The following is a 24299-nucleotide window of genomic DNA, read 5'->3' on the forward strand; positions in this document are numbered from 1 at the left end:
CTGATTAACTCAGCTAAGCCTCTGCATGGATGTCCCGGAGTTGGGTCTTCAAACGCAGTTCAATCAGCTCAGAGTAGGTAGTAATTGCCTTCCCTGTTCCTGGCAAGGACGTCAGCAACAGAGGCTGTGGGCAGGGGGAGAAAATGGTCCCCAAAGCAGGTGTCAGCTCAACAGCCACCCCAGAAGGGACCACTACAGGTACTTTTGGTGCCTTCGCACTTGGTAGATTTGTAGGGTGAACGTGGTAAGAAAAGCAGCAGCATTTAAAAGAAGGAGATTTATGAGAAAAAAAACCACTTTTGATTCAGGTAAAAGAATATATATAGTCTGGCTCTGAAGCAAGTTGTCTAGAATGTGCCAGTACATGTTCACAAGACTATTCAGCTAGTTATGAGAGATGTGGACAAAAATAACCCAGTTTTCATCAGAGGCTATTTCTACTGCTGCTTCTCAAGTTGCATTGTACTGTTTTGATTGTCATTGTTTTTGGATTTTTCCCTTTCTCCATCATGGCTGTCTTTTTTTTATTTTAATATTTATTTATTTTTGGAAGACAGACAGAGTGCAAGCAGGGGAGGGGCAGAGAGAGAGGGAGACACAGAATCTGAAGCAGGCTCCAGGCTCCAAGCTGTCAGACACGGGGCTCAAACCCACGAAGTGTGGGATCATGACCTAGGCTGAAGTCAGATGCCTAACCGACTGAGCCACCCAGGCACCCCAATCATGGCTGTCTTTATATCCTATTAAACAGTTTTATTATGTCATCATTCATGTTTCTCCTGCACTAATCAATGGCTTGCATATTTTTCCCGGCATCTTTTTTTAAGAGACACTGATGGTCTTTGCTCTTCTCTGAAAACTCTACAGACGTGTATTTTACTCCCATGAGATAGGGTGTCCCCACTGTGCCTCCCCAAGAGCTACTGGCCATGGCGGGTGAAAGTAACCACATTCTCTCCCAGGGGACTCCATCTGTAAGTATAGCTGAAGTACCCTCCCCTAGAAACCCAAATGGGAACAATTTCATGGAGAGCACGTCTCCAAGGTCACATAGAGTCAGAACAGGCACCTTCCTACCTGTGTCAATCCCAAACAATGCTGTGAGGTTGTTATCACGTACTACCTTGGGGCGTCTGTGTGGCTAAGTCAGTTAAGCGTCCGATTTCAGCGCAGGTCGTGATCTCACGGTTTGTGAATCCGAGCCTTGCATCGGGCTCTGTGCTGACAGCTCAGAGCCTGGAGCCTGCTTCAGATTCTGTGTCACTGTCTCTCTCTGCCCCTCCCCGGCTCGTTCTCTCTCTCTCCCTCTCTCTCTCTCTCTCTCTCTTTCAAAAATAAATAAAACATTAAATAACAATAATAATAATAATGCACTGCCTCAAAAACCCCCTCCTGTGTTCTATGAGATTTTACTCAACCAGCAATAAATATATACCAATATTAATGATAACTAACCATTTTCTCAAGAAATATCACCCTCCACCTTTTCATGCTCAAAAGTCGAAGTGAAACTACTTTTTAAAAGCTTTGTATGAAGACAAAGGCCGTTGTAATTGCACTACCTACTGTGACCAAATGGGAGGAGGTTTGACATGTTGCTTTTTTTGTTTTGTATTGTTTTTTGTACAATATCATGTCTTTTGAAAGGGAAATGCTCAAAAGGCATTTATTTGGAGACGCAGACTGGCTGAAGGAGGTATTCACAAACAAAATCCAATTGCAGATGACTGGGATAGCAATTAGCATTAATGGAAAAGCCAGAACACATTCTGCTTCTCTGGCTTAGCACAAAATGCCGAAGCATTGTACTCTGAGTGATACAACTGGTGTATCTCCAACCATGCTTACTCAAAGGTGCTCTCACGGCATTCGTATGGTTTTAAGTATAGAACGCATGCAAATCTTCAAGCAGGCAAGGCTGAAAAATTGAGAGAAGGGCATTCAGTTGTTTTGTGCAGCTACAATTTCAGGTCAGAGAGTATCTGAAAAGCGGGCCTTTGGGCAATGTTCACTCACCCTCACACCTCTCTGTTTTCTGTTTACTTTTACCCCAAAATGGCATGGCTTTCTCAGTAGTACATTAGTGAGAACCATTCCTTTATTTTCTTTTTTAAACAACTGTTTATTTAAAATCATAAGCCCATTGAGCATTCATAACGTTCTTCCTTCTCAAACCCCACAGAATTGGGATTTATTATTAACAGAATAAAAAAATTGCTGTTAAACAGCTGCGTCCGTATCGCATAGGATTTTGCTCTGCGCGCAAAAGAGTGCCCTGCGTGTTTAGACTGTGGGGGAGACGCAGGCGTGCAAGCGAGGAGGTCTGCAGTGGGTGGCACTGCCCCAGCGAGCCACCTTCTCACCCTCCTTGGAGGTGCCCTTTCCTCCTTCTCAGCCTCCTCCTGAACTGCCCCAGCAAGAACAAACTGCTTCTTTTAGGTTTTTCTTGCCTCTCTCCACCCTAAATAGCCTCGAGCCCCAGCCAGGGAAATCTTTAGCACGTGGCTGGCCAGGTCACTGCTCGGTTTAAGACGCTCTCGTGGAATACCACCACCTGTAAAGTCAAGTCCTGGGTACGAGGATTGCTTACAAAAGCTCCTCGGCATGTGGCCTTGACTGCCCATCCCAGTTAGAGATAGGTTAGATGCCAGTGTCAGAAAATTAAATAACAGTGGCGGAGACAAAGATAGAGATGCAGAGCGGGGCTGCAATGGCACTCCACTGTGGCCAGGCCCTTGATCTTGTGGTGCTCCCACAGCAACTTACGCCTCCCGGCCTGTCGGCAGGCCGGCCGAGGAAGGGGTAAAGAAGGGTATGCCTTTGGCTTTAGAGGCATTTTCCAGAAACTGCACATTCCGCCGTTTCCAATTATACTCCAATAGCCAGAATTAGTCACCTCTGCACACGTAGGGAGACTGGGAGACATAGTCATTATTCTGCGACTACTTTATACTCTTCCATAAGGGAATCCTTTCTTTCTCTTCCGTTGAAGGCTACAGCCTGGCATGGGCAGGTCACATGGAGGAAAGCCAAAAAGGCCACTTGACCCTGAAAACATTTGTGGAGATTTCTTCAGTCCTGATGTCTCCCCAGACAAGAACACAGTGTTCCCTATTCTCCTGGGCAGGGTCCCCAGCATTGCTCTTCCTAAAGTGAGTCATGATGGCCTGGCTATCAGTCTTCCCCGAGTGAGAGAATAGAAGCCCTTAACTTGGTTCTTCTTTTTCCTTTTTTAAATTTTTTTTTTTCATCTTATTTATTTGAGAGAGAGACAGAGCAAGTGGGAGAGAGGGACAGAGGGAGGAAGAGAGAGAGAATCTCAAGTAGTCTCTGACATGGGGCTCAATCCCATGACCCTGGGATCATGACCTGAGCTGAAATCAAGAGTCAGACGCTCCACCGAGTGAGCCACTCAGGTGCCCCGAGTTCTTCTATCTGCATGTAAAGAAAAATCAAGAACAGCAGCTCTAAATAAAGACACGCACAGAAATCAAAATGAAATAGGGACTTGCCAACTTTGCAAGACTGTTTTCCCCTTGTCAGCATCTTCCAATACGTGGTTTGTTTGTTTTTCCCTCGGGCCTAATAAATTACCTACCTTGAGAATTTCCTTTCCGGAGCCGGATCGTTCTTGCTTCAGTCATCATCGGTGCAGCAGTGCTTCTGCTCCAGGTGTGGGAACTCTGTGAAACTCTGTGAAAACCGGGCGCCTCTCACGCTCAGAGCTCATCTCACGGTGGCCAATATAGTCAAGAAATTCTCCAAGTCAAAAATCAGGACATCCGGTCTGACAGTCAAATCAAACCTAGGAGGACAACAAAACACAATTTTGAAGTCACACTGAACAAAAATAATATATGAGAGATGATCACTGTAGTCATAGAAACCCTCACAGAGGCATATTGACCTACACTCCCCACCCTCGCTCCAAAAGAGAAGGCATGGAAGGCAATATTCCTTTCTATTTTGAGAAATCTTTTATGGCCACTTAAAATCTAATTCGGGGCCTAGCAGCTTCCTTTTCCAAGAATACAGAAGATAATAAGAACGGTTATTCCTCTTTTTTCATGGCTAGGTCATGTCTCTCTGAGCACATCATAAGCCTTTTGGCCATTAGGGATTTGCTGTGTGCACTTAGTTGCCTGCGCATGAGGGATGCTCAGTTAATTCTTCCCAGTTACACTGCAGGATGGAGCGAGCATTGTCCATGGATGCCACTTATAAACCTTAATAGGTGAGGGGAAGAAAGAAGTGGCAGAAGGAAGTGTGTGGAAAGGGAGTTTAAGAGCAAGGAAAAGGAAGAACGAGAGAAGGAAGAGCAGGTGCCCCCAGCAATTGCTGAACCATTGAGGGCTTTAGATCATCTGTCTCCACTCCCCCGCAAGTCACCAAATGTGTTGCTTTACTTTATTTTTTTTTAAGATGAAATTAATTGTCACATTGGTTTCCATACAACACCCAGTGCTCATCCCAGCAGGTGCCCTCCTCAATGCCCATCACCCACCCTCCCCTCCCTCCCACCCCCCATCAACCCTCAGATTGTTCTCAGTTTTTAAGGGTCTCTTATGGTTTGGCTCCCTCCCTCCCTAACTTTTTTTTCCTTCCCCTCCCCCATGGTCTTCTGTTAAGTTTCTCAGGATCCACATAGGAGTGAAAACATATGGTATCTGTCTTTTCTCTGTATGACTTATTTCACTTAGCCTAACACTCTCCAGTTCCACCCACGTTGCCACAAAGGGCCAGATTTCATTCTTTTCTCAGTGCCATGTAGTATTCCATTGTGTATATAAACCACAATTTCTTTATCCATTCATCAGTCGATGGACATTTAGGCTCTTTCCATAATTTGGCTATTGTTGAGAGTGCTGCTATAAACATTGGGGTACAAGTGCCCCTATGCATCAGCACTCCTGTACCACTTGGGTAAATTCCTAGCAGTGGTTGCTTTACTTTATAATCACAAATTGATCAATCGTCCTTTTTAAATGACAGGAGAATAGAAGAGAATGTAAGATTCTCTATCAAAAAATAAAACAGATATTTTTCTATATTTAATCTGTGCCAGGGTGTGAAGTTGTTTATTTGGCCTTGACCAGAAAGATAGATTGAGCACTTAGAAATGTTTATGATTGCTTATTGCCATTTTTTCATGGCCTGATTTGCCCATATCACAGAGAAAGGGGATTAAGATCTCAGTATCCTTTTACAAATATTAAGAAGGAGGAAAGCTAACTTACTTATCCTTGATGCAATTTATTACCCTCTGAGAAAATGTAAGTGTTTGACTCTATCCTGAAAATGACTCACTTCCATTTTAGTAAAAATCATGCTGTGTATGTTGAATTTACAAATATTATCATTGGTTACATCATTTAATTCTTCATTAATGGTTTTGCAAAATCTCTTCATTCCCTCTGCCTGTCCTCCGGTAACATCATCTTATGTAAAATGCTGTGGGCATATTAAAAATAACAAAATATTGAATAAGAATTCAAATAATTCTGTTCATTTTAGAGTAAATGTATATAATTTATGTTTTCAGCTCTTGCCAGTTTCACATTTTACTTAGCAGAAAGTATCTACCCAAGACCCGCCTGCTTCAGAAGGAAATTCTGAGGCATCATTTCATTATTATTTTATATACTGAGATTCTATTATGTGTAATCATAAGACTTTTTATGTGACTATAACCCTCCTGGGCTGTTATTTTTGTTTTTTTAATCTTTAAGCTCATATTTAAAAGGCAAAAATGTCTTCAACAGGACCTGTTTTGTAGAGAGAGACTCCCTCATGCAATGGATTTTTCCATCTAAATTAGTCAGTACCGCTGTTTTGCCAAAAACACGTATTTAACCCTCTTAAATCCCTCTTTGCCACAACCTGATCATAGGATCATAACGTCATACAAAGCAGCCCAAAGTATCTTATGCAGCAATCTCCTTCACTAGTCTCTCTTCAGTGGACAAGTTTTGATTTCCAGGCTCTTCCTGACACACAAGTATCATGGGTCCTTCTTTCCTTTTTGTCTCTTCAGGTGTCAGTTTCTTTCTGTCCTTCAGACAGACTGTCTTCTGTCTAGGCATCCTGTAATCGGCAGGGCTGGGCAGGCCCCTCAGCTTTGCCTTCACAGCAGGTAGAATTTCCAGAGGTGGGGTGTTCTCTGCTGGGCTGTGGAGGGTCAACAGTCAAAGGCTCACAGCGGCAGAAGACATATTCACCTGCCTGCCTCCTCCCAAACTCTGAAACCACCGGTCCCCAGAATGCCCATGAGATGGGCCCTTCCCTGAGCGTGACCCTTCCCTTGCCGCAAGTCATATTTCCACTCAGTACACATGACTCGAATCACAGTCTGGGCCACACCGAGAAATTTTGCACTGATGCATTGATGCAGTAATTCATCGAATAAATATTTTGCTGAGTTCCCACGATCAGCCAGGTATTTGCTGGATACTGGATGGGTAAAACATAGTCCCTACCCTCAAGGAGCTTATAATTGAGTAGGCTAACCCATTTTAAAAGACTCTGGTGATTAAAACCCTCCATCAGTTTTGCTAAGCCATTTATGTAGGAAGTGAGAGATGAGGAGAAAAAAGGGGAGGCATAGACCCTGGATAGAGATTTTCAACATTGTTGGGAGCTCCCACATACCAGACAGCCCGTGGGATAGACAAGACCTTACCTGTCAAAAGTGTGCATTTTTCTTCATTAGACCATGTGTGTGTGTTTTATTTTGTTGTGGATGTTTTTAACTTAAACCATTTATCTCTCCCTGTCTGAATATCTGAAATGACATTAGTGATATTTTGGATCGTCATGCTGGCTTCTCAGGACAAGTCTTATTATGACAAGTTTTGTACTATAAGAAGCTTAAAAACAAACAAACAAACAAAACAGGCTGTTAATAGGAATTCAGTCAACTACCAAAGAAGTTGGAGCCCAGAGAAAATACTCTGCCCTGTGGAACAGCAGGGCTGACCCTCGGGCCCAGGTCCTTCGTGTCCTTGGGAACATTTCTAGGGCCTTTCCCTTGGCCATCTCACTATCACTTGTGAACATTTAACCAGAAACCTTTAAACCAGGAAAAGGCGATGCCATGATATTCAAACTAGCCAATTCAAGCTTATCCTTCAACTGCTCTCTGTTTGCTAATGGGAAGCTCTTGGTCCCTCTAATGACAGAAATACAGGGGCACGGGCGCCCGGGTGGCTTAGTCAGTTAAGCGCCTGACTCTTGATTTCAGCTCAGGTCATGATCTCACGGTTCATGGGATCGAGCCCTACGTCGAGCTCTGTGCTAACAGTATGGAGCCTGCTTGGGATTCTCTCTCTCTCTTTCTCTCTCCGCCCCGCCCCTGCTCACTCTCTCTCTATCCCAAAATAAATAAATAAACACCCCCCCAAAAATTTTTTTAATACAAAGGCAGATTTTCCTCTACAGCTCTGATTTATTTGTCACCATTACTGTTTTCCATTCTAATTACTGTGGTGTTTGGGTTTGGGGGGGGGGGGGGGGGGTGGGGCACAGGCGGTATTTGTGAGCTGTGATTGTTACTACAGAACTCTAACCAGAAAGCACGTGACAGAAGATCGAAAGATACGCCCCCAAGTTATAAAGGGCCAGTGGCTTCTCTTATTTTTTTTTCCGCCCACATTTATCTTACTTACATTAACGGAGCGCTTACTGTGTGTTTACAGAGCCGGCTTGGGGCTAGGTAGGGGGCTAGAAAGGTGACTGAGAGGTAAGCAGGCCTGTGAGGAAGGAACTAAAGTAGCAGGTGAATGCCTGAGACAAACGATTGCATAGGAGCTGAGAGAGTGGCATTATAGATGCCATGGAAACACAGAGGGGAACTAATTCTCTCTGCAAGGGGTATCAGCAAAGGCTTCCCAGAGAAACTGAGCCCTTCGGGTGTTCACGCTTCACAATTAACAGACAGTTAAGACGAAACCCAGAGAAGCCAAGGAAAGATATCTCCAGTTACTGGAATCCTGGAGGGAGGGGGGGTGCTTTCCAATAATTTTAAAACCATTTAGCATTTTCATAGGTTCCTTTTCCGGGTTTACTAGCTTTCACCGCCCCCCCCCCCCTCCGGGTCCCTGACTGCAGTTGGCTCTCCCTGCCCTACACCGATGCTCGAGCCTTTCCAACAAGGCATTAAAGCGGCTTTCAAGGACAGCGATGAGTTCTTCTGCCAGAAAACCAACCCAGTAGCAGGGCGCTCAAAAGAGCCGCGCCTCCTCACCGACCCAAGCGTTAACCCTTTGCCCTCTCTTGTTCTTCCTTGCCCCCAGGTCTCTGCGCAAGACGGGGTGTGGAACCTAACCACGGGGTGTCCATGACCCCCGAGGCTGCCGCCCATCAGCAATGAAAGGGTTATCGGGCAGCCGCAGCCACCACCACGGGGTCACCTGCGACGCGGCCTGCGACTCGCTGTCGCACCACTCGGACCGCAAGCCCTACCTGCTGAGCCCGCTGGAGCACCACCCGGCCGACCACCCCTACTACACTCAGCGGAACTCCTTCCAGGCCGAGTGCGTGGGCCCGTTCAGCGACCCGCTGGCCAGCAGCACCTTCCCGCGCAGGCACTACACCTCGCAGCAGGAGCTGAAGGACGAGTGCGCCCTGGTGCCCCGCACGCTGGCCGCCAAGGCCAACCGCATCCCCGCCAACCTCCTGGACCAATTTGAGAGGCAGCTGCCGCTCAGCCGGGATGGCTACCACACGCTGCAGTACAAGCGCACGGCCGTGGAGCACCGCAGCGACAGCCCCGGCCGCATCCGCCACCTGGTCCACTCGGTCCAGAAGCTCTTCACCAAGTCGCACTCCCTGGAGGGGCCGTCCAAGGGCAGCGTCAACGGGGGCAAAGCCAGCCCCGACGAGGCGCAGACGGGGAGGTACGGCAAGCGCAGCAAGAGCAAGGAGCGGCGCGCCGACCCCAAGGCCCGCGCCAACGCCTCCCCGGGCTGGTGGAGCTCCGACGACAACCTGGACGGCGACGTGTGCATCTACCACGCGCCCTCGGGAGTGATGACCATGGGCAGGTGCCCCGACCGCTCGGCCTCGCAGTACTTCATGGAGGCCTACAACACCATCAGCGAGCAGGCGGTCAAGGCCTCCCGGAGTAACAACGACGTCAAGTGCTCCACCTGTGCCAACCTGCCCGTCAACCTGGACGCGCCGCTCCTGAAGAAGAGCGCCTGGTCCTCCACCCTGACCGTGAGCCGCGCCAGGGAGGTGTACCAGAAAGCGTCGGTTAACATGGACCAGGCCATGGTGAAGTCAGAGTCCTGTCAGCAAGAGCGCTCCTGCCAGTACCTTCAGGTACCATTTATGTCGAGTGATGGGTGCTTAGAAATTGTACCGGCTGATTGTGTGGTGTTTTCTCCTGGGTCCTAGTCTTGTCTGCATGAGCCTGAGCAAATTGTGAGGCATTTCTCTGGCCAACTGCTCCTCTCAGGAAACAAAACTGCCACCGATTTCATCCAGTTATCTTGAGATAGAAAACCGCTCTAGAAAAGCACGCCTGCAGAAAGGCGCAGAGTTATTAATGATTCGGGTTCCTCTTTTGTCTCAGAGAACATGGGATAGGGAGCAGAGGAAGGGGGAGTCTACCCAGAATTTTAAAATAAATCCACCTTTTTACAAAAGTCGACAATGATCTTTTAAATTCTGGAAAGAGTTTAATAGGATCTATCGAGAGGTTTGTGTTGGTTTTTTTTTTTGGGGGGGGGGGTTTATTATTATTGTTAAATTCTGCCTTAAGCTATTGGGGAATCTTGATCTGTATCTTCACCATCACAATTGTTAGCACCACCGCCAACACTAACCACACTCCCACCCCCGGAGCACAGGGAATCGGGATAATGCCCTGGGTGCTGAGGAGGTAGAGATAGAGCCAGTTTGGGGACCTGAAGTGCACCTGCAGAGACCTGGGACAACAGAGAAGAAAAGGAAAAGCGGGGGAAAGCATCCACACAATAAAATGCAATTAGTGTCGGCGTGTGAATCCCACACACGTACAGATCCAAGGCAACCCGCTCCTTTTCTTCTTTCCTACTACCCTTCCATTCACGGAATCTACATGGAGTCTTTATCTCTCCCCCGCCCCCACCCCTCTATCTAGTATTGTCATTTTTCCCAAGATATAACCCTCCCTAAGAAGGACCCTCTGATTTTTCCTTTTCATGGTGTCTTTTTTTTTCCTCTCTCGTCTCCTGGGATGCCCATCTTTTTAAAAAACTTTTTCCTGGACTACAAAGGCAGGACATAATCAGTTCCCACTCTCATCTGAAGAAGAAATGCAAGAAAAACAGTCTTCCACTGAGAAATTCAACTTTTTGCTCTCTGAATTCCTCCTTGCAAACCTGGCTGCCTTGAGAATGCCTCTACCAAGCCCTGTGAATATGCCAGGCTGGCAGTCACTGGGCAAGGACATCCCAGCGTTCAGAAGCCACCAACGTGTGGGTGTTTTCACAAAGAGTACACAATCACGTGGTCAGTTTCTCCCACTGAAAGTAAATGAGGTATTGCCTCATTTACTATAATGTTGCTGGATGAGTTAAGTCATCAAGAACTATTCATGGAATTTCAGAGCTAAATAGTACATCTAATCCAACCTCCTCATTCAGCATATAAAAAACTAGATTCAAAGAGAGGTAAAGGCCTAGTGGGTTATACTGTTATACTGTTCGTTTAGAGGTAGGATCAAATCCAAGTCACTTAATTGATAGAAATGACCGTGACAATCTTACCCACCACCTAGAATAAAGTATTTTGACTAGAACATCTGTCCTGAAGAAAGGATGGGTAAAGGCTCCAGTAGTGGTGAAAAGTGGAAGGATAAGGAAAGAAAGAAGGAAACTGATTTTGATTGAAAATCTACTGTGTACCAGATACTGTAGCAAATGTTCCACATTTGTTGTTCCATTGAATTTTCAAAATAATCCTGAGAGCTTGATATAATAATATTCTGTTTTTACAAGAGAGGAAACATTTAGAAATATCAAGTGATTGAAAGCCTCATGGCCAATATGTTGAAGACCCAAGAGTTAGGCTTATCTCTACTTCATGCAAAATAGCTCTTTCCCTGGAATCAAGGGCATGAAAATGGTGAACAGGAGACAGAAAGTCTGTAGGGTAAACATATTATGACTAAAAGCTTTTCCATAAAATGAGAATGAAAGCTTAAAGATTTAAGTATGAGATTTAGTATCATAGCATTATCACATCTCATATTAGAAAGATTAGGAAATTCTATTTTGAAGTTATTTACCTTATTCTAAGCCGGTTTTATAATGAAATGTTTGAGGCTTATAGAGAGGTATAAAGAAAAATAATAAAAAAACAAATGCTCAGTCATACATAACCCAACTAGAGAAATAAAACATTAATTACAATGGATCACATATATACCTTCCCCAATCCCATTTCCTTCCCTTCGTCCCCAGAGCAACAGCTAATCTGACTTTGTTACCCAGAGGACCTTTGTTTTTAATTCTGAAGTTATTGGAAGACTGAAAAATATTAATATTTTCTATCCTACATTGGGCAATAATTAATGCTGAACCAAGCTAGGTAAACCCTTTAAATATAAACTGAGCCCAAAAGCACAACTTCTTTAATAAATATTGACATTTGTTGAGCTCTTATTCTGTGTGAAACTTTCAGACTGGAAAAAAAATTCAGTGTGAGCAGGTAGTGTGCCTGGCAGATAAACTAAATGTAGAACAGCATGTTCTTCCCAGCCAGTGTGCCAAAAATTAAAGGGTTCCTGTGAAGAAGGAGAAGAAGGAGCTGGACATTCACAGGGGGAGGAAGGAGAACAGGAAACTCCCCGAGCTGGACATTCTCTCCGTCTCTCTCCTTGCTTTAGAGGAAACAGAGACTCCGCAGTCCCGCTGGAGCTTTTCTCAGAAAGACAGGTGTAGCCAGACCCTGCCAGTTCCCCTGGAATAATTTCATTGACAAGCTCATTCTTAGAAACAAACTTGGGGAAATAAAGAAAAGTGTGTGTGTGTAGGGGGTGGGGGTGGGGGTGTTCTTTCCAGTTGTATTGTCTTAATTACCAACTAATATTGAAACTGGATCTACAGATGTGTCTGACTTCAGCCTCACAAAGTTTAGTGGACAAAGCATTGAACTTCAAAGGAGAGGGTCTATGTTCTAGTCCCTGTTTGCCACTAACTAGTTAGTGATCACTTACTACCTAGTGATATGGCTTGGAATTATCATCTCAGCTCTCTGGGTCTCCTTCCGCTGCCATAACATGAGGCATTTGGTCTAGAAGATCTGTGATCTGAGTTCACATTTTTAAACTCCTTAGTTACATATGAAGAGTACTCATGAGAGTGACTTTTAAGAGTTATGAGGCCTGGAAACTCTCATTTAATAAATACCTACCAAACGTACATGTTTTCCCAATATTATCTCATTTGCCCTGTCAAACTCTGTGTGGTATTTTACAGTTGAAGAGACTGAGATTTAGTAAATCAGGTTAAGTAATTTACCTACCGACACACAGTATGCGACAACATGGAGGGTCAGAACAGATTCATCTGGCTTCATAGCCTGGATTTTTCTAGTTACCGTGTCGAACCCCTACCCCTTCCAGATATAAAACAGAGGGAAGAAGTAGCATATATCAAATACCTGTTGTGTGCCAGAAATGACACAGTATCTCATTTAGTACCTGAAATAACTTCGTAACGTATTACTATTTACTCCAGTTTTACAGATGACTAAACTAAGGCATGAAAGATTAAATCACTTACCAAGCAATGCTTAGATAGTGAGTAAAAGAGCTAAGACTTGATCCCAGATCTATGTCTAAAATGTGCTCCAGAAACCAAAAGAAATGCGTTTTATTTTCATTTTATTACCTGTTTTCTTCTGTAGCAAATGTATGTGTTCCTTTGACTTGTTACCTGTGCCTACGGTTGAGAATACACGTACATGAAATGTGACCCATCTTAGACAAGCGACAGAATGATTGATATGTCCCCAATTGGATTCAAGACTGCACAAAAGTTAAATCAGTATTCACCACTAATAGAATGTAAATACTAGCAAAGCCCTGATTTTCTCCTTATAAAACTATCTCTTGAAATTAATTTAACTTCGGCCATTGCCACGGTTATACAGAAAGCGAGAAGTCTGTAGGTATTTGGCCTCTGTCTGACGTGGATTTAGAAATAAAGTCCTGTAGCTTGAAATTATTGCAAGACCCGGTTAATACAGTCGATTGTGGTATGTGCTCACTCACAAGCTGTTTGTAGTTAATAACAAAAAAAAAAAAAGACTCCCTTTTCTTTCCCCCCAATATTGTTATTTTTAAATGTCAAGAATCAGATGTCTGCTGTTTAGAATCTTGTACCGCTGCCAGTGACTGTATCAGGGTTTGGAGCAGGGACATGGATTTGAAGACATTAAAACTGTTTAATTCTCAGTTGAGATGTGGTTGGCTTTTATACATTTGGAATAGAGCATTTATGGCACATCTCCGGGTAAGTGCTAATAGTTAAGTAAATAAAATAAGAATGGGCTCAAAGGAATAAAAGGAGTTTTTGTGGTTGTTTTGTTTTGCTTTAGAAAAGCAGGGTTCTTGGTTCTGTATATGCTTCTTTATGTGAACGTTAAGTGTTGAGTGACTAGCATATAAAGCCATTCAGAAGAGCAAGATTTTAGATTTCCAACTGTTAACCTGAAAAAAAAAAAAAAAAATCCCTTCAATCATGTATTTTGCATTCATCCAGCAGCAGAAACAGGAAAAGGGAAACAAAACGCTCTCCCCGGTAGAAGTAGAGACACACAGAGAGAGAGGGAGAGAGAGAGCAAGACAGAGACGGAGAAAGAAAGCCACTCTCAGAGATGAAATTTTAGGAGAGAGAAATGATCGACCTTTTTAAGGCTGAGTGGGTTTCTTCAGTTTGTGTGCAAGTTTCAAGAAATGGAAGGACTGACCAGGTTTGGGTACAACTCTTTTATTACTTTGTATTTGGTGAGAGTGTGTTTTTGGTTTGAGTGGGGGTTTTGCCGGGGTGGGGGGGGGGATAGTTTTTGTTCATTTATTTCTTCTGTAAATAGTAGCTAGAAAGACTGAAAGAGCTAATAAATTAATGCATGTAGAGATGGTAAGAAACAGGTTGAGATATTGGATACCTGACAAATCTGTGTCACAGAGGCTTCGTAAAATCTTTCATTGACACAGTTGATCTAAGGTGCTAGGTTCTATTAGAGGACATTGCGTGGCTAGTGATTGAAATGTGATCGGTTGTTTTCCAGGCAAGGATCCTAAATGCTTACTGTTCCTTTGCAAAATTAAAATTTCTGGATGGTTGGAGTTTTTTGCTTTTGTTTTTGTTTTTTTTCCTTTTCTTTCTTTCTTTCTTTTTCTTTCTTTCTTTCTTTCTTTCTTTTTTTTCTTTCTTTCTTTCTTTCCTTCTTCCTTTCCTTCCTTTCTTCCCTCCCTCCTTCCTTCCCTCCTTCCTTCTTTCTTTCCTTCTTTCCTTCTTTCTTTTTTATCTGTTGGTTAAATTAGACTCCACAAAAAAAAAAAAAAAAAAACCACTGAAGAATCATTCATAACAAGCATGAACCCAGGATTTTTTTCAGTGCAAGTACAACTAATTTTCGAAATTTTGTTCAAGATTATGTCAGTCTTTGCCTAGTGGGAGTTTTCCTTCCCCGGCTGAGGTTTTCTTTCCTTTCGTTTTGGAACAATTTAAATTATATTAAATCAATTAAAACTACTTTATATTAAGTGTGTGACAGTGCTGAGCAATTCTGCTAGTGACTTTGGTTACTTGGTTACTGTAATGTTTCCTTGCTGCCTTTTAAAAAAAAAAAACAAAACCTGTCAACTACATGAACTGATAATTTTCTTTATTTTTAATTTAAATGGCCTTAATAATCCAGCAAGGAGTGTCAAGATTCTTGAATGTATTTCCTACTTGGCTTGCAAAGTCTTCTCCCTATTTTTTACTGATCTTAGTAAAGGTGTCCTCTTTGTTAATGGAAAAATAAGGTTGCTCCTGTCTGATCCTAACTTTGACCATAGAATAAAGTGTGCAGCTAGCAGAATCCTGGTAATTCTCTGAGTCTAATTCTCACTATTGCCCATATCCAAATAATAGCGGAGATGTGGGGGAGACAATTGGCAAAGCACCGTGAGAGAAGAGTCAGTGGTAGTCAAAAGAAGCTCAAAAAAAGAAATAGGAAATCCTTCCTGAAAGCTGTTAAAGAAACTTCATGATTCTTGGATTGCGATTTCACTATTCTAAGGTGCTTTGTTAGCATAATCAAAGGTTTCACAAGACATGTTTTCCAATCAGAGTCCAATCTAATAAAGGAAGGCATACCTCTGGTTAGCACAAAATAAGAGAAAAACTAGCCCTGGATCTCTTAATGGCCAGTGGACTTTTTTTCCTCATTCTCTATCCTCCTTAGAAAACAGGTTGCTTGGAAGTAAATTGATGGCAAAAACTCAAAGTAATCATTCATATTCTGTACAGAAAGATTCATCCATAATCTCTTGTCTACTTGAGATCGTAGCTTTATACAACTTTACAGGAACGGTGATTTGTGAGTGGTAGAACACATTGGTCTTTTGTTTGAGATTTTATAGGGACTACTAAAAAATACATGCAATATTACCAAGCTGGCTTTGATTTGGTGATTAGATTAGGTTTTAACCATTTTGCTTTAAGTTCAAAGGCAACAACCTCTCTTAGCAGGTTATTGTGCCCACTGAATCATGGAGAAATTCCATCTTTATAGGTCTAAACAACTGAAACCCAGAAGCTTCACGTGGTTCAAACTATAATACCTCTTGGTCAGATTTTTTTCTGTCATTTGCCAGGGGGTAGCTTGGTAGAGAAAAATTAAAATTGGCCTTTTCAGGTAAAACCAGGTTACTATTAATGATAGCCATGAAGAGTTATGTGACCTCACTGATTTTTATTACTCATTTGAACCTTTGAATCCATAACTTTTCCCACTGGATAAAAATAACATGGCTGTATAACTTCCCATCCAGAGCTCATTTATCCGCTTCTCAAGATCATCTTGACCATCCCCTATCATTAGGTTCTGCCCCTGGTAACTGCCACTTGGAACACACATTATGGAACAGGGAACATTTTTTTACTTTATTTTTGTAAATGCATATTTAAATGTTTTTTATAAATTCTTAGACTGAAACTGCAATGGGGGTGGGGGGGTTGTGCTCTAATTTTTCTCAATGAATGATTTAGTCTCCTTCAACCCAGTCCTCTCTCTAGCTAAAAGATAAACATATAAGAATGAATTCACTGCTGTTATACAATTAACAAAGGTAAAGGAGGGAATACAGTGTAAGGAGAAGCATATCGTCTCACTCCTTCTGTTGCTTCTGACCAATTATTTGTTTCTGGTATTTTTTTTAACTCTTCCCCCACCCCCCTTGGAGAACACTGATGGCCAAAGAAATTCTGATTCTCCGGTCTTTTCAGTGTAAGAATATATAAAACTATCTTTAAAAACTGACGTGTTTTTTTTTCCCTAAAGTTAAGCAACATGCCCTACCTTGTTTCCATTTCCAAGATAAAGAGACTTCTAATTACATTTGCAAAATGAGTTTTCTAGACAGGTAGATCTTTTCTTTCGTGTACATTAAGTCACTATTCTCTCAGGCGAACTTTCTACTCATTGTTCTCACGGAACTAGGAAATTTCCCACAGATTCAGTCTTTTGATATCACAGAACTGTCTATGAAGCAGAATTATGTGGAGTCCAGAGTTACTGTCTGTAGTACGCATGTGTACAGGTCCACACATACACATTGCATCTGCATAAACATCCCTGGACTCATACTTCAAAATTTGCATTTATATGTATATGCTTTCTCTGATCTCTGATTCATGACATAAGATCCATTTCAAACACACAATTTCACGATATCCATATAAGAATGACTACAGAGTAGGGGATCAGCTTTCCCAAAGCTCTCACTAGACAACTCATTATTTTGCCTTTACAATGATTATATTGAACTTCACCTCGGACCATTAGTAGAAACCAGTTAGGGATGTCTTGCTTCACTGGTATGAGGGTAAAAACCTTTCCTACAAAGAGACATCCAACAACAATGAAAGGAAACGATTTCTCCACTTGTTTTTTTCTTTTTCCTTCCACTGTTTAATATAGACCTTCAGAATCGTGTAACTCCTCCCGAATTTTACCCTACGGTCCCTAAAACCTTAAGGTAGGTAAAGAATCGAGCAGGTTTTGTTTTTTGTTTTTCAGAAAAATAATAGTTTTAGCATTTTAGAACCCCTTTTGGAAGGCCATCTGGTAGACCTTCTCCTTTAAAACTTCTTCCTGAAAGGCGGACATAGCATCTTCCTATCGACGTATTTCTCATCTAACAATCACCATATGGAAGAATTCTTTGAGAGTATTTAGTCGAAGTCACTCTTTCTAAAAATGACAAAAATAAACCTTAGGGAGACACCTTGACTGATATAAGATCAGTCATCTTGTCGGTAGGGGACTGAGACCAGCAGGCTCACTGCCCAGTGACAGCCCTGTTCTTTTTTCCCATGATGTTTCACACATCTGTGAAAACCTTTAAGGCCCTTTTCAAAGAATAGCTTATCCATCCTTCCTACATCCTTTTAAGGCAGTGAGGTCAAGGCCCAAGGAGGCAAAGGGAAAAAAGAACTGATCTCAAACTGAGATCCGAATCATGTTTGTGGCTTAAAAGATTTACAAGTGATGAAAACTGTTGGTAACTAAATAATTACCTGCAATTTGTAATTCTGTGGTTACAAAGGGCAGAGTGGTATATTTTTAATTTCTAACAAATAGAAATAGGTCTGTTTCTCCTATTATCCCCATCGGTCCCTCCTGCGTCTCTGTGGTTTCATTATGAGTGACTCATGTACCAAAGGAGGGCAAATGGGGCAGATATGCCCCATGTTTGGATATGTAATCTTTAAGCACTACACTCAGAGCCCTGGGACTCGGAGCCCAACGTACTTCTCTCTGGTGTCTTACACTATCTTGGTAGCAAGCATCCCACACTTTCCACCTTACCTTCCCTAGTATGAAAATTGTTACCGTAGGGGCGCCTGGGTGGCTCTTTCAGTGAAGCGTCCAACTTCGGCTCAGGTCATGATCTCACAGTTCACGAGTTCGAGCCCCACATCCGTCTCTGTGCTGACAGCCCAGAGCCTAGAGCCTCCTTCAGATTCTGTGTCTCCCTCTCTCTCTGCCACCACCGCCCACTCGCACTCTGTATCCCTCTCTCAAAACTAAATAAACATTAAAAAAATTGTTAACAAAGCTGTGGCCATATGTATAGAATCATATATACATGTAGCCACTTGCCCCATCGTTGAATATTTAGGGCAATGTTTCCTTAACTTTGCGTGCGCAAGAATCACCTTTAAAGTGTCTATAAAATAAAGATTTCTGACGTCAACCCGAGAGAGTTTGATTCTATAGTGCTGGGTGATTCCCACACCGAGATCAACCTAAGAGCCACACTTTAACCCGACTCTAGGGAACGATCAGCCTACATTTATCATCTTATTTACTGAAGGGGGCAGTAGAGTCTAACAGATGAAAACACGGGCTTCGGGCGTTCCATTAATTTTACCATTGCTGCTGACTTCCAACATGATTTTGGTCTCCCTTCATCCGTACTTCCATTTCTGTGTCTGTAAAATGGGCCTAATGATATGAGTCCTATGTTTGTTCAGGTCTTCGGGAAAAAATTAATTTCTAATGTGGGAAAAATAGTGTGAAATGTTTTGAGTTTCCAGACCTTCAGATATCAAAATGCTTCACGGCTTCTTCATGGGTTCCCCGTACCACACCACTGTCTTCTATTTAGCCTCACCCAACTTTTATTAAACGAGGGTTAGGATGAGCATATCTGATTTCCTGGTAAAGGAAAGCCCTCTCCCAGTGTCCCAGTGGACGTTTAAGGCTTCTTCACCCGTGTTCCAACGAAACACGTGAGGCTTTTGCCTGCAGATGCAAAGATCACCAAGGGTCAATCTTTTGATAGCCCAGCCTCAGCGGGTCAGGTTTTCCCATGGCTTATATTTGCCAACGGAACGCATTTCCTCTGGCTTCCCGAAGCTTTAGGTGCTTCAGAGAAGACCTGCTTTTGCTTTCGTGTCTTAAGTCTGTCAAGACCGCCTAATTCCGGGCAGCTTTGGCTAACTCAACAGGACAAGTTTCATTCACAGCAATGGCTGTGGAAGCTTGTCTACGAGGGGGCTCTAGCCACTTGCCTCCCGTAACGACTCATCCGGGTTTTCCAAGGAGTGTTCCCAGCAGAGCAACTTTGAGAAGTGGGAGTTCCTCCACGACTGCTAGCAGTGACAACAGGCCCTGGTCCGTCTGTCTTCCTTGCTCATGCCCAAAGTCCCAGATTAATCCTCCCCACCCTCTGAAGCCAGCTACACATAGGCCACCTACCAGCAAAACTGTTCTACATGCACACTGGTCTGACCTGTGGCCCCTCCGGCAGTAAATAGATACAGAGAGTGGCGCCCCTTTTAAGTTCCATTAAAAATCCCAGCTGCTTATAATCTCTGGAGAAGTCATGTCTTTTCTTCGTCTTCTTCTTTCCTCAACTAGTACAAGTTTAGCGGGCTCTTTGGTAACTCGGGGGGTGTCGGTGAAAGTAACTGTCATTTGTTTGCAAATGAAACCTAAGCTTTCTGAAAATGATTCCCCTGTAAGAATCTTTCCCCCGTAACACTCCTCCAGCCTTCTAGTTGATTTTAGATAGTTTCCTGTTCTCCCACCGCTTGGAAGTGTTCCATGGCACGCTGAGCAGACACTTTTCGTCAAAAAAAAAGCCTATAAATAGCTGATTTTCCTGCTTGCTGCCTTCTCTTGAAGGCTTTCATAAAGAAGGTGAAATAAATCCACCAAAAACAAGAACCCTCTGTGAGGGGTGTGTGGTGAGGCTTGTAAAAAATCAGATCCATAGGCCGAAAATTATCGTGTAGGTCGCTCTGCCATATTTGGCTTATGCAATCACTGCACAGAAAAAGAAACACTTTATTTCACGCCAGATGATCTCATGAACTGAACAATCGATCAAAAATGTCTCCTATGAGCTTTCACGCTTCTTTAAAAATACATATTTTGACTTTTCATGCTGCTTTAAAAAAAAAAAATCCCAAAGCCAACTGTTATTTATTAGATTCCATTGGTAAATCTAGATAACCAATTCCTACTCCGTGGTAGGAAGTTGGAAACTACATCCTCATTTCTCCTCCAGACTGACCTTGCTTGTCCTCTGTGCCCTGTCCTCATAAATATCACCCCATCTCCCAGAGTGATATTATGGATCTCCCTAGAAGACCGTACGCATGCTAGGCAAGACCTTAATAACGTCCTTCACCGATCTTACTGCAGTAACCCTCGGAAATCAGATATGTGAGGTTAATTATACTGCTTCCTACTTTCACACACACACCCCATCCCCTGCATCCTACTGAGCAGAGAGAATGGGGCTTAGCTGTGTTTTCTCCTGTTCCTTTCTTTTTCTTCTTCTCTTTCTTCCTTTCTTGTCTTTTCTTCCCCAATTTTTTTAGGTAGCTATTATGTAACTGGGAATGGGAGACGACCCCAAAATCACGCTTACAAGGAGGAAACTGAGGCCTAGAGAAACTAACTGGCACTCTCATGGCTCTTCAGTTGTAGAGAGCAGTCCAGAAGCAGGGCGGCAAAGCAAGTCTTCCTCAGTTCCTCTTACCCCGTGTGTGAGCGCTCCTCAACCACGTAGCACGAGGCATTCATTTGTCTTGGTATTCTGGACGCTCGAGAAACTCTGCTGCCTGCCCCGCCCCTCCTTTTCCCACTCCAGGCACTGGGTCTAATTTGGTTGTGGTTTAGTCTGCTGCTAGAGTTTCTGGAGAGTGCATCTCGTTGTGCCTTTCTTCCTTATCAACTCCCAGTGAGCACACGCAGTCGATAGAAGCAGATGTCAGGAAGAACTTCAACGGCCAGTTAGCCCAGGGCTTTTTATGCTTTTGAACCATGGGCTCCCTTGTTCATAGACAGCAAACTTGATACAACCGTTTAAAACAGAGGCAAGAATAGGAAGATTCCAATCCAAATCCCTTCCCCCTCGATCCACTGTCCTGATAAAAGTCAGAACAATGTCAGGTAGCTATCCCAACATTGGGAAGTTTAATTAGCAGCGACAGCTCTCCCAGGCTGCAGTCTGGTGCCCCGCGCCTGAAAACAACAGCTGATCGTGGCGCACCCAGAGCTCCCGATTGAGCCACACTTTCCAATCACTTCTTGGCTTTGATGGACAAATGCATCTGTCACCCTCCTACCTTCTTCCTCATCTGTGACCCAGAGAGAGGAACTGACATTTTGAAGAACACACAGGGCCCTTGATTCCTTTCCACAGCACCGAACTGAGCATCTTCTCATGTTCAGTACCTGCCAGATGTGCTTCCGTGTGATAATGAATGATGGCAATGAGAAGATGAAGGAGAAGGCGGAGGAGGAAAGGGACCATAATATATTGAGAAAGTTCTATCGGCCTATGCTTCATATATATTGCCCTTATTTCTCAAAGTTACTGGGGTAACTTCTCAGACCTGCATTACATACAAAATGGGGGTAATTAATTTGCTCAAGATTATCCCACTAGTAAGGAACATAACGGAGATTTAAGCCCTGCTCTGATTCCAAAATCTGTTCACTTTCCAGCATATCGTCCTGCCTCTAAACTTTGTGACTGTGCCCTTTGTTCTTTTCCTGGAGGGTTGTTTCTTCACGAGCATCTCTTTTAATAACAATTTTAAAAATGATCAACTAATGATGAAAACACAGATTCTGTCTTTATGATTGGGTATAAACATAAGTCTAGTTTGGAAAGTGGCCATGTTAGAAAGCAAGGAACATGCGAGATTTGTTTACAAAGTCAGATATATAAATTGCTAAATTGTAGTAGCACAGTATCATTTCATGTAACTGGAAAATCGTACCTCAATCCATGAAACAGCCATCTCTCAAGGCTGTTTTGATGAATCATTTGTTTCAACAGGAAACAACACTACTGATCCCTTGAGACTGCCAACCTGATTGTAGTTAATGGTGTTGTTAGTAACACTGGAAAGTTATGTCCAAATAAATGTGGTATGAAATGCCCATTTAATATCCTCTGCTTGCTTTAATGTAGGGATGTTTGCTTCCATAAGAAGTAATTTCACTGTGGGGCGCCTGGGTGGCTCAGTCGGTTGGGCGGCCGACTTTGGCTCAGGTCACGATCTCACGGTCCGTGAGTTGGAGCCCCGCGTCGGGCTCTGGGCTGATGGCTCAGAGCCTGGAGCCTACTTCCGATTCTGTGTCTCCCTCTCTCTCTGCCCCTCCCCCGTTCATGCTCTGTCTCTCTCTGTCTCAAAAATAAATAAACATTAAAAAAAAAAAAAAAAATTAAAAAAAAAAAAAAAGAAGTAATTTCACTGAAATGATGAGGAAATGAACTAGGAATCCCCAAACCCAATTCCTCTATAAGTCACTGTGACTTTACATGTTGTCCTTTTGGGAGACCGGAGTGATATTTCTCAGGTGTATTGTGAGCCAGAATTCTGCTTGGTGCACGAGCTCCATATAACCCAGATCGTTAACTAAATCTTTAAGAAGTTCACTAGTTTTACTATTTGTCAAACTACTACTCTAGGTCTCAAGGAAAAGATAAGTTTCTCTAAAGGTCTACCTTTAGAATGCTTCTTAATTACCTATGAGCATATCACTGAATTAAGGGAGTCATATAATATACAATGCAAAGCACTCATGTACCACCTTAGAGGTGGCTGCGTATATCCAAGAAACATATGCTGTTAGGGTATGTTAGTAGAGTTTAAACTAAATTCTTATAATAGGTAACAATACAGAGGGGTCAGACTTCAGAAATGCATCAGGATAAAAGGTGCCATCCTCAGTTATGAACTTGGAAGTCAATGTAGTCTGTATTCTCCCACTTCTCAGCTCATTTTGGATTTCTCCTCATGTACATGTATCTCACTGCAGGCAATTCAGTGTTCTAGCAAGCCCTTACTTCATGCACTTTCCTCTTTGTTTAAGCCCAGATGAAGTTCATTTAAAGTAATGGATACAGTCTTAATATATTCTGCAGCCTCCACTTTCTCTTGGTTCAGTATTTTCTAAAATACCCCCAGACATAAGAATGAAATGTTAATTATTCACTTAATGGGGACTTGTAAGAAATGAATTCACTAAAATTAAACCATGCCAATTTAATTTCATTTAATTAGATTAATGGATGAATAGAATGTAGTGTTGTATTTCTCAGCTCCAACCAAGAGCTCCACCCAACTATCAAAATATGTAGTCCTTTGTATTATCTAGATCACAGGTGTATAATAAAAATTTTTGTTAAGTGATTTAATAGAACTGCCATTTTCAACAAACTTTTCCTTCAACCAAGACCTATTTGCCAACTGTGTGACCCAGACTGAAATCTGGGAGAGGGGCCTAGATAAACATGGGAAAGGAAAGACCAGTTTGGGGAAAGGAACAGTACGGATAAGATGGCTGGTGAAAATAGGTAAATGGAGGTAAATGGAGGAACAGTACAGATAAGATGGCTGGTGAAATTTTCACCCAGCTGGTGAAAATAGGTAAATGGAGGACAGGATTTAGTCTCTAGTGGAGAAGACGATATAGAATAATTTTTTTTTCCCTAAAATACTCATATTTCCCAAAGATGAAGGAGACGGTTTACCCTGGAGGCCAAACCCCAAATTTAACTCTCTGGGCAGCATTTTTAAGGATGAGCAATGGCATGAGAATAAGAAAGAGCAGGGGAAGACACCCCAGAGGGGCACAGGAGGCATGAGACACCAACCAGGCTGAGCCCAACAACCAGGCTGCTGGCCCCAGAGGCAGTGGGGCTGCCCAGGCCTTGGAGAAGAAATCTGGACAGAGAGCAGAGCACTGGTGGAGAGGGAGGGCATCCTCACAGCCATCCTGCCTCTTGCGCTCAGCTCAGCCACAAGCCAGCACAACGGGATCTCCAAGATTCTGTGGCTGGCAGTGCAACACTGTGCACCCGGAGAACTGAGATGCAGGTAGGGCTACCCTGGGAGACCTAAAAGTTCACAGGCACAAGAGGAGCCCCGAGAGAGCATATCAAGAGATGTCTCCAGGGAATAATGAATGGGTACATTACACCAAAACCCACCTGTATCCCCAGGACGTACACCTGAAGATGCTACTGTTAAGAGTAGGGAGACTTTTTTCCCAACAAAGGCATC

At 43.1% G+C, this 24299-nt stretch overlaps 1 protein-coding gene across 16 annotated transcripts in view; it reads left to right on the top strand.

Annotated features, from left to right (window-relative positions):
• Positions 1-24299, top strand: part of DLGAP1 (DLG associated protein 1) — an 892830-nt gene that overhangs the window by 556480 nt on the left and 312051 nt on the right. For 4 of the 16 annotated variants that reach the window (XM_060613343.3, XM_060613345.3, XM_060613340.3 and 1 more), the window contains exon 4: positions 8292-9321. In XM_060613343.3, the coding sequence (XP_060469326.1) occupies positions 8365-9321 (957 nt within the window). In that variant the 5' untranslated portion in view covers positions 8292-8364. Of the gene's footprint in view, positions 1-8291; positions 9322-13365; positions 13503-13755; positions 13969-24299 lie in introns of those variants that run through there. The other 12 variants (XM_060613348.3, XM_060613352.3, XM_060613354.3 and 9 more) reach the window with 7 other exon arrangements.

Source organism: Panthera onca, chromosome D3, assembly GCF_046562875.1.
Source record: "Panthera onca isolate mPanOnc1 chromosome D3, mPanOnc1 haplotype 2, whole genome shotgun sequence".
Taxonomy (NCBI): Eukaryota; Metazoa; Chordata; class Mammalia; order Carnivora; family Felidae; genus Panthera; species Panthera onca.